Here is a 10,606-nt window from a genome sequence, read left to right on the forward strand (position 1 = left end):
CTCAGCTCAGTCTCCCCTCGGGCAGGTTCAAGCCATTCCCCTTGGCCTGTCCCTACAGGCCCTTGTCCCAAGCCCCTCTCCAGGTTCCCTGCAGCCCCTTTAGGCACTGGAGCTGCTCTCAGGTCTCCCCTTCAGGAGCCTTCTCTTGTCCAGGCTGCCCCAGCCCAGCTCTCTCAGCCTGGCTCCATGGGCTGAGAACTTTATTAGCTGAGATCATGAGGCTAAATCAGAGGAAATGGCTTAAAGCCATTCCCCCTTGCCATAAGTGGGTGCTCATTCACCTTTTATTACGCTCACTTGCATCCTTCATGGCACAGGTAGTGCTTGCCTCCTACTGCAGCCGTGCAGGGAAATGGGATAACGGGTTTTGGTGGTGAAAAGTGCAGGTGGGAAGATTCAGGCCATGAATCCAAGTGTTCGTTTTAGCAGCGGCAGGGAGCAGCTGGAAAACTTGTTCTTTCACCATGCGAGAGAGCTTGGGAGCAGCTCCTCAGTCTTTGTGTCGGGGAGCCATTGTATAGGAACCAACCTGGAGAAGAAAGATCCTGTACACCACAGGCCTTCTTACAGCCTTCCAACTTCACAGGCTTCAATTCCCTTTAAGTACATAGCAGAACATGGTGCCCCATCCCTGAGAGTGCTCAAGGCCAGGTTGGAGACGAGCTTGGAGCAAGCTGCTCCAGTGGAAGGTGTCCCTGCCTGTGGCAGGGGTTGGAACTGGGTGAGCTTTAAGGTCCCTTCCAACACAAACCATTCCATGAGTCTATGTACAATCCTAGATTGTCTGTGTACAACCCTTACCACTATTTCAAAGTACACTCTCTTTTTCTTTATATTGCTGTGTTTTTCTTCTGGTTGTGTGTCTGACTGAGGCTGGTGTATGAAGCTCAGCAGAAAACACATTGGTTTTAAACAAACACCACATACTGAGGGTTTCATGGCCGGGCTTCCAGATGGACTGCCAGCGGTGCTCTCCTTGGGACTGCTATCCCAGGAAAGTTGTGAAGGGTTTAAACTCAACCACTACAAATGGAAGTATGGTCAAGAAGTATTTGATCACTTATAATAGAGACATTCAAGTGACCAGAGGTGGCAGGAAAACAGATTTCACCATAGATTATGGTTTTAGATGTTCAGGTTGTGTTTAAAATACATGAACACTTGGCAACATATAGTATTGCATACTACCAGAGCTGGCTTTCCTTCCTTGGTGTTCTTCCAGCGCAATACCATATGGATTACCAATTTCCACTCTCCCAGCCATTTTTCAGTTGAGTGCAAACTACTTGGATGTCCTGGTCCTGCTCAGATCCGCTGGAATTTCAGGAACTGCCATTTGTGAGTGTTGTTCCAGGCAGGATGGTGTGAGGAGGCTGGAAGTTTGTGGTCTTCTACAGGTGAACCTACAAGTCATGCTGTTCTACTGGCCTGTGGAGGTGTTTGGAGTCATTATCCTGTTGAAAATGGTGGATTATGATCATCATATATATATATTTTACCTAGATCTGTTAGACTCAATCACTCAGATTGCTGCGAAATTAAGCAGGTTCATTTTAGGGTGTTAATGAGATCCTGAGGGAAGTCTGGAGATATCTGTCAAATAAGCAGAGTCCTAACAATCCATCAACAGCAAACTGGAAGAGGGGAGCAGGTTACAGCTCCTGAACCCTGCTGCAGCTCCAATATGACTGAAAACACGCCATGCAAAGTGAACTCCCAGCCTGAGCAGGGAGGGGAAATCACCAGGGCAGGTTCCTGCTTCAATTTCTCCTCTCCGCTCCTTCCACTCCTCCCTCCAGGATTTTCCATGCCTGGAATTCCCTAATCGCTAGGCTGGGGAACCCCAAGTCTATGAGCGTTGCCTGTGGGCTCCTACTGGAAAATAAACCAGGAATCCTTAGGCTTTGCCTGGCAGGTTATCGATAGTTCGGTCCCGGGGCCGGTGTGGGAGCGGGACGGGGGCTGCCCGTTCCAGTGCGTTACTAGGATTAGCTCCTTGTTGGAGGGGGAAATCATTCACTTCCCGGGAAAGCTTTTTTATTGAGCGCTTTCTAAACACCCGCCTCGGTCCCATCGCCTGGAATCGAGTCCCTGTCACCAATGTTCCCGAGGTGACTTTGACCAGATCAATGACTGGAAAAGGCGTTAAGGACACATTGACGCGGCGGGGCTCGGGTTTAGCGCTCGGTGGTAAAGAGAAACCGGGAACGAGCAGCTAAACGGCTTTCCTTAACCCTTGGCGTCCTCGGGAGGCTCCCGCTGCCTCTCCCGATGGAAAGCCGAGCGGTGGCGAGGGAAACAGCTCCCGGGTATTCCAGAAATTTGGAGTGAAATGCGGTCGGAATAAAGAAGCAGCCCCAAGGGGGGCAGGAGGGAGCGCTCGGGGAGCCTGCGGCCATCGCGAGTTCCAATCCGGCTCCTTTAGGATTTAGTTTCGGAGCGGAGCAGGCGGGATAGCAAACTCTGGAGACGTTTTTAATTGCACATTCACGATTTGAGCTTTTCCCGGGTTCCCGAGGCTCTCCCTGGCGAGAACGGGGGGAAACGCGTTTGAAACCTCTGCCTTTACCCGCAGGGAGCCTGGATTTGTTGTTGTTGTTACTATTATTATTACCGTTGTTGGTGGTTTCGTTATTATTTACTACTAATACTTGCTATCAATATTGTTCGCTATTATTATTTATTACTACTATTATTATTTTCCCTGAAATATTAGCACTTAATGAAGTAAGACTCGAGTTCCGGGGTTCTTTTCTTAAATCCCTGTCGTTCTCTGACGCCCTCGGCTCTTCCCATTTAGCTAAAGCTCCAGAAAACTGGGATTTTCCTAAGCCGGGAACTGAAGAACACTTCTTTTTTTCATTTCGCCAGCTTACTAAAGCAGCAAAGCACCTGGTTCCTCACCTTGCTTACCAAATCCTGCCTTCATAAAGTTTACTTAGTTATATCAATAGATTAAATGTCACGTTTAAAATGGAAGGGGAAGGTTCTCCCTTACTGCCCTGTTTTCCATTTCTGATTTAGGAAAAGGCAGGATTAGCATGGATATTGCATTCTCAAGGACCTCGCCACTATTAAACAGACTGTTAAGTGCATTTTATGGCTGAAGAGCCTGTTCCCAGCTCAGTCGGGAAGACGTGCTAAGTTCATCTCTACCTGCTACATTGAACACTCACTGACTACAACGCTTCCTGCGGATGGAATTCCTCCGCTCTGGAGCCGCTCGGTGCATAAGGCTTCCTGGTTTAGGGTTAGTAAAAGGTAATTCAATAAAACTCCCTGGAACAGAGGTGTTGCCATTGGAGAAATCCGCTCTTCGGGGTGCGGCCAATTGCACGGCACAGATTTAAGCGGGCGCGTATCAAAAGGGATGCGCTGAACGCTCGGGACGAGTCCTGTCGGCAGCAGCGGCTCCGCGGGGTTGTGCTGCGTAACTTCCGCGCCTGCAAAAGCTCCTTACACCCCCGAAATGGCGAGGCGGCTTTTCCGCCCCCCCCCCCCCCCCCCAACCGCTCCGACCTCCCGCAGTCGGACCCCGGAGCGCACACGGGAGGGTCTGCCAAACCGCCCCAAGAGCGAAATCCCCATCGAATTCCCGGTCCCCCGGGAACCGCCAGAGGAAAACCCGCCCCCCAAGTAAAGCAGGGTCTCTGGTGGCCTTTTCCCGGTAGTGGGAGACCCTCACGGAGGATGAAAACGGCGATTCCCAACCGGACATTCTCCCCCCCCCCCGCTCCCCCGCCGTGTGTTCCCGGCCTTGAACATGGGGCCGGCGGCGGGGACCGGCTCGGGCAGCGCGGGGGGTTTGCGGGGCGGTCTCCGGGCAATCTCCCCCCGGGTCCCCCGGCAGGGACGCAAGGCAGCGGGGAGCCCTGGGCCGCCGCCCGTGGGCAGTGCCTCCGGTGCCGGATTCCTCCCTCGCCTCTCCGTGGGACAGCCCGAGGAGAGCTCCCTGAGCGCCGTCTCCCCTGGGGACGCTCCCGCCGGTGCCGCCGGCCTCAGCTCTGCCCTCCCGCAGCACCGGGGCTCTGGGGCTCGACACGGCCGCTGCCCAGGGGCTGCCTGCGGGGCTCGGGGGCTGAAGGGAGGACACAGCCGAACTGTGGGGCTCCGTCCTGAGAAGCAGCCTCCATGTGCAGTGAATACATCGATGTTAATAACTACAACAGACGTTTTCCTGCCTTTTCCAATGCTCCCCGCGATCTTCCAACACCCCTTAGCCCGTAACTTTCCGCCCTGAGCTCTGCCTAAAGGGGGATTGATTATAAACGGGGCGGGGGGAGCGCATCTTACGCCGCCGCGCAAACGAGACGGTACCCCGAGAGAGCCGCAGCAGTCGAGGACACGGCCCTGCTGAGCCCGATTCGTTCCTTTTTCAAACGAAAAAGTGGGGTTTAGATTAGAGCCAGATCCTGTCTCCATAAATAAAGGAGAGTCAGGGGGTGTCTGGCTGCAGACGGTCAGTTCCATACAATCATAGGGTCCCATAATGGTTTGGGTTGGAAGGGACCTTAAAGCTCATCCAGCTCCAACCCCTGCCACAGGCAGGGACACGTTCCACTGGAGCACCTTGCTCCAAGCCCCTGTGTCCAACCTGGCCTTGAGCACTGCCAGGGATGGGGAACGTTTTCCCGGTGTTTAGGATCCGGTTACTTCCAATGCACCCCAGGGACCGACATGACACCTCTTACACCAACGGGCATCAGTCACCGACCGGGTCGGGTTTTGCCATATGCGTCGGGCACAGGTTTGCGGAAGAAGAAAGAGCAAGAAAACGGCTGCGGAAACTTCGCCGGGAGACGGCGTCTCCGGTTTCCCCGGCCCGGCCCGCTCCGCTGTGCCGCCGCACGCCGCGAGAGCCGGTTACGAGCCCTCCCCGCTTCGGCAACCGGTTTCTCTCTCCCCCGTCCCGCCGTGCCCACCCCGGGCACCGGCTGAGCCCCCGGCCCCAGGGATGAGGGGTCCCGGTCCCTGCGGGAGCCGCCGCGCCCCCTGCAGGCCCCGCTGCGCCACTGCAGCCCCCGCGGCGGCTGCCGCTACCGGGAGCCCTCACCTGCCCGCAGGGCCCCCGCTGCCGCGCCCGGCCCCGCCGCTCCTGCGGGGATGGCAGCGGGTCCCGCGGGAGGAGGCCGCCGGGAGGGGGTCCACGGCCGCTGGGTCCCTCCTGGTGCTGCCCGGCCCCGGGGGCCGCCGCCGCCGCCCCTTCCCTGCGAAAGGCTTCCCCCGCGCCGCAGGGTCCTACTGGAAACGGGGGTCGTTGGAAAACAGGGGGTGAGGAGGAGAGAACGGAGGTAACGGGGGGTTGGGAGGGGAGAGGCGCTTCCCGGGGCCGCGGCGCGGAGCGGGGGGGAAAGTTGCCTGCGCGGCGCAGATGCCGAGCCCGAGGTATTGCTGCTATGCGGGGAAACATGAGCGAGTAATTTTATAAGTAACAAAGGCTGGGGTGGAATGAGCCCGGTCACCCGGTGTCCTCTGGAAGCCCCGGGCCAGCGGCTTCCCGAGCCGAAACGCGAACTCCGCGGCGGCTCCTTCCCCTTTTCCCAGGGGTATCCGGCCCTAAATATAGAAATAACCGCGGCGGCTGCCCGACCCCCCCCGACCATTTGCTGTTTGTGCAAACCCGATGAGGCACAACTGGGAAACTACTTGTTACCCATGGAGCCGCCCCCAGTAAAACCCAATTCGGGGAGACACCCCCCCTTGAACCGTCAGGTGAGGCCCCCCCCTTCCCTTCCAGCCCATCACCGTGGCCTTATGAAAGTTCAAGCTCCCCCCTCGCCGGGCTGCTCGTTTTATTTTAGTCTCTGTCTGCCGAGGACTAAATATTTCCTTAGGATGAAATAATATTTACCGCTTACCGGGGCGCTGTTATTTACTATGGGGTTCAATCCGCGGCTCCCGGCGTGAAATCAGCGCCTCGGCCGGCTCCTCATCCCGCCGCATCCCGCCGCAGCCGGTTTTCCTAACAAAGACAGCGAATTATTTGGGCGGAAAAATGAATATCTATGGAAAAAAACCCCAAACCCAGCAAGGTTTTAAAACCCCAACGTTTTACGAGGCAGAGAACAAAGTGCCAAACACCGTCCGAGGGAAACGGTGCCCGAGATTAAACCCCCCAACGCGCGTTCGGAATCCTACCGATCTGTTTCATTTTCGTTTCAGTCCTGGCGCTATCTTTATTTTACCCCAGCGAATGAAGAGAAACACACACAAATACACCTCGTTCTGAATGTTCGCAGCGGGTTTACAACTCGGTTAGGAGGAATTCGCTGGGAAAGGCCGTTCCCACCCGCGGGATCGCGGAGCCGCTTCCTTAACCCCGCTTATTTTCCCGATTTAAACGAAAGATCCGCGCTCGGACACGGCTCGAATTTCATTCCCTCGCCTCCCCCCCTGCAGAATAAATCCTAAACGTTGCTTAGATCGCCCCAACGGCTTTTATTTTCCATCATTTCCCTTATAATCAGCCCCAAAAGCCAACGGCGAGAGTACCTATTCCAGCTGAAAGGGGCAGATCCCGCAGCACCGGGATGCGGAGCCAAAGGCAGGCTGAGAAAAATGAACATACCTACGGAAAAATCCCGGCACGGCGCAGGGGGCCGCGGATCCACCGCGGAAGTTTTAATGCGGGAAGAATGGGGCCGGTGTCGATACCGCTGCGCGGCCGCGGATGGAGCATCCGGCCCGGCCGGAGGTGGGAAGCCCGACCGCATCGCTAAAGCTCGGAGGGAAGGGGAGAGCCCGGCGCTCCGCCGATGCGCGTTTCCAGCCTCCGCGGGTGCGGAGCTGGTCCCGCGGGTGCCTGCGGAAAGATACGCGCTCACACCAAGGCGGGCAGAGCAGTTTAAAAATTTATTTACAAAGTTGTGTACAACACGAAGGGATAACATTTAGAATACATATATCCATCCATATATAAACAGGCTTTATAATAGAGCGACAGCGATTTCCTCCTGCCTTCCTTTTTTTCGCTCCGATTTTTTTCTTGCTCGTTCAATATTTAAAATTTCCCCCGTTTATTATTATTAATTTTATACATTTTTTCTTTTTTTTTTTTTTCTCCCTCGTTTTTTTCGTTTTATTTCGGATAAAACCGCTCGGAGCGCCGGAACCTTCAAAAAAAGTGAAAGTTCGCAGCTCCTAATGGCGACCCTCATCCGCCTCTTTAGAAAAATAAAAACCCCGAAAGCAACGTCAGTGATTTTTGATACAAATATGTACAAGCGGCGGGGGCCGGCAAACGGGGGGGGGGGGGGACACGGAGGGACGGTGCCCGCTGAGCCCGAGCGGCCGCGGAGCCCCGAAGGGGCGGCCGGTGGCGGCGGGAGCTGCCTGGGGCTACCGGTATCTCCCTCCCCGCGGCTGCGGGATGTCCGTCCCCGAGGCTACCGGTTCTCCTTCCTCAGGGCTACCGGCTGTCCGTGCCCGGGGCCACCGGATCTCCCTCCCCGGGGCTACCGGCCGGGGCTACTGCGCCGGCCACTTTGTCTGCACGGCGGCGGCGGGGGCCGCGGGCTGCAGGAACTGCCCCGCGATGATGTTGGTAGGCACGCTGAGGATAGGGGCGATGGCAGCGGTGGTCCTGGCCAGCGCCAGCGGTTGGTGGGCCATCAGGGCCGACTGCACGGTGACGGGCGGCCGTAGGAAAGTCTGGGCGCTGGCGGCCGAGCTGGCGGCCGGGACGCCGATGATGTTCTCGATGCTGAAGGACGGGCGGCTGCTGGGCTCGGATTTGACGATGGAGCCGGCGGCGCCCAAGCTGTTGAGCTGGAGCTGGAGGCTGGGGCTGAGCTGGGAGTTGAAGGCTTTGCGGCTGAGCTCGCCCGACGGCAGCAGCGGCACGGCCGGCGGCAGCATGGGCCCCACGGGGGGGATGTAGGGGTACTGCAGCGCGGCGGCGGCGGCCGCGGGGTGCGTGTAGGCGCCGGGGTGCAGCCCGTAGGGGCGGCCGTAGGGGCCGGCGAGGCCGTAGGCGCCGAAGCCCTGCATCATGAGCGCCGTCTGGTCCCGCAGGTGCTCCTGCTGGTGCCGTTTGAAGCGCTTCCTGCGGCGGAGGAAGCTGCCGTTATCGAACATGTCCTCGGACTGCGGGTCCAGCGTCCAGTAGTTGCCCTTGCCCGGGTTGCCGGGCTCCCGAGGGATCTTGACGAAGCAGTCGTTGAGGGAGAGGTTGTGGCGGATGCTGTTCTGCCAGGCGGGGAACTTCTCCCGGTAGTAAGGGAAGCGGTTGCTGATGAATTCGCAGATGCCGCTGAGCGTCAGCTTCTTCTGCGGGCTCTGCAGGATGGCCATGGTGATGAGGGCGATGTACGAGTACGGCGGCTTCACCAGGCTGCTCTTGGGCTTGCTCTGCCCCGCCGCCGCCCCGCCGCCGCTCGCCCCCTCCTCGCCGCCCCCCTTGCCGCCCTCGGCCGCGCCGCCGGGGGCCGCCCCGGCCGGGCTAACGCTGCCGCTGCTGCCGCTCTCCGCGCCCGCGCCCACCTCCGCGGGCAGCGCCAGCTCCGCCGCCTCGTCCAGCGGCAGGCGCGGCAGGGCGGCGGGGCTGCCGGGCTCGCCGTCGCTGTCCTTGCCCGGCCCGTCGTCGCCTTCTCCCACCACGTCGATATCCACATCCTCGGCCGCCGGGACGGCGGGGCCGGACATGTCGCTGGCGCTGCCGCCTCCCGACAGGGTCATCCCCGCTCGGCGGACGGGGCGCGGCGGCGGCGGCGGCCGCGGGGCCTCCCTCCCGCACCGGGCGGCGGGGCGGGCAGCCCCCGCGCCCCCCTCCCGCCGCTGCTCCGACCGGCCCCTGCGGCTACACCCGAGCGGCCCCGCTGCCCGCCGCCGCGCCGGCCCCGCGGGGCATGGGGCGGCCGCGCCCGCTCCTCTCCCGTCCGCCGCGTCCCGCGGCGCGGGGCTGCGCGGTCACCTCCGGCTGCGCGCCCCGCTCCCGCCGCCGGGCATCGGGCGTCAGGCGGCGACGCTGGCTCCCGCCCGCCGCGATGGGCGCCCGCGGGCGCAGCGCATGGGGCCGCCGCCGCGGCTCCGCGGGCCCCCGCCGCTCCACCGCTCCGCTCCGCGGGCCGCGGCCCCGGCGCGCTCGGCCCGGCGGGGTTTGCCCTCGGTTGCTCTCGGTTTGCCCCCCTTTTGCCACGGGCTGCGGTTTTTTTCCCCTATCCGCCCCCCCTTTGGCGGAGGGAGGGGACGGAGCGGAGCTGCCGGCGCCGGGCGGGGCGGAGGGGGCAGGAGGCCGGGGCGTCGCGGGGCCGCGCTCGCCACTTGAGAAGCGCGGCGGGGTCCGCTCTGCTGATAGATTTACTTTCCCGTTAAAGATATACTCGGAGGCGGCGCCACGTGACCGCGTGACGTCAGGCGCCCCGCCGTGAAGTCATGCACAAACTCGGGTTGCTTCGGGGGCTGTCAACAAAGAGCGCGGAGACTCCGCTCCCCTCCGCCCGCCCCGTCCAGCGCACCCCGAACCCCCCCCTCTGCGCGGCCCGAGCCCCTTGAGCGCACGCTCCGCGGGCGCGGAGCTGAGTTCGGGTTTAACCCCCCCCAAAATGTGGGCTCCGGAATGAGGTTTCGGTGTTTTTCTCGATCTGTTTTGGTTTATCCCGACAGCAGCAGCTGGGAGCTGCTGTTGATCGATCTCTTCGGTTAGTTGAGAGGAGAAAGAAAAAAGACGTAAAATAACAAAGGGAAACTCTAAATAAAGAAGCTTCGAGCCGGTTCCTTTATTTTGTTCCCCCTTTTTTTGGTTGTTTTTTCTTTCTTTTTTCCCTTTCCTCCAGAGGTGTTAACGACTTAAGCACTGCGGGCCTTAGCATATGAAAAAGTAGGAAATGAGGGAGTGTGTGGGAATGTGAGCACCGAATTGCCGCGGCCCCAGGTAAGACCCGAACCGGGGACCGGGGCCCACCGGGGCCGCAGGGGCCGGGCCCGGCCGCCCTCCCCTGCCCCGGGAGGGGAACCCTCCCGACTCCCAGCTTCGCCGTTCAGCTCCTGCTTTGCACTGCTCGCCCGTGTCGTCGGGTTTCGGGTAATACAAGCACATCGGGGAAGTGCCCCGCGAGCGAACGGTTTCGCCCCGCTCTGCGATAGGAAAGGCAAATCCACCCCTTTCCTCCCCCCGGATCCATGGCAGCCTCCAAATACCGGTGCCCCCGAGCTAATACCCGGCCTCGACGGGGCCTCTCCGACCCGTTTTTACGCGTTGCCCTGCGGATCTCTGCGGCCCGTGGCCCTGCCCTCCGCACCCGCGTACCGCCCGCTCACACTCCCACTCCCTCAGCCCCAGTCGTTACACGGCAAAGCCTCTCCCAAGGAAAAGGAAGGGAAAAATGAAAGACCAACTCCTCACCCCCCCCCATTCATTTGTTGCGCTTTTGCTCGACACAATAAAAGTCGAATTAATTGATTCATACCATTAATGACGGTGCTTAGCGTGAAAAGAAACGTTTCCCCTCGATTAGGGTTCGATTGTACTAAGCCCATGTTCAATCACGGCTCCGCGCTCCTCCGCGCCCCTCCGCGGGCCTGCAACCGGCCAAGTTTAAGGAAGTATTTAGGAGCCCACCCGGCTGGGTAATATTTGGGAGGCCACCAGGGAGGAACGGGAAAAGCT

General features: G+C 59.6%; 1 protein-coding gene across 1 annotated transcript; it reads right to left on the reverse strand.

Annotated features, from left to right (window-relative positions):
• Nucleotides 1-6,833: 6,833 nt before the first annotated feature.
• On the reverse strand, nt 6,834-8,879 carry FOXD3 (forkhead box D3). The gene has a single exon (XM_065672538.1). The coding sequence runs from the start codon at nt 8,674-8,676 to the stop codon at nt 7,468-7,470; it is 1,209 nt and encodes a 402-aa protein (XP_065528610.1). The 5' UTR covers nt 8,677-8,879; the 3' UTR covers nt 6,834-7,467.
• Between the last annotated feature and the right edge of the window lie 1,727 nt (nt 8,880-10,606).

The sequence above is a fragment of the Lathamus discolor genome, chromosome 3 (genome assembly GCF_037157495.1).
Source record: "Lathamus discolor isolate bLatDis1 chromosome 3, bLatDis1.hap1, whole genome shotgun sequence".
Lineage (NCBI taxonomy): Eukaryota > Metazoa > Chordata > Aves > Psittaciformes > Psittacidae > Lathamus > Lathamus discolor.

Bases quoted from the DNA above. Each gene is read 5' to 3' on its own strand.
- FOXD3 (XM_065672538.1), bottom strand. From the start codon at position 8,676: ATGACCCTGTCGGGAGGCGGCAGCGCCAGCGACATGTCCGGCCCCGCC.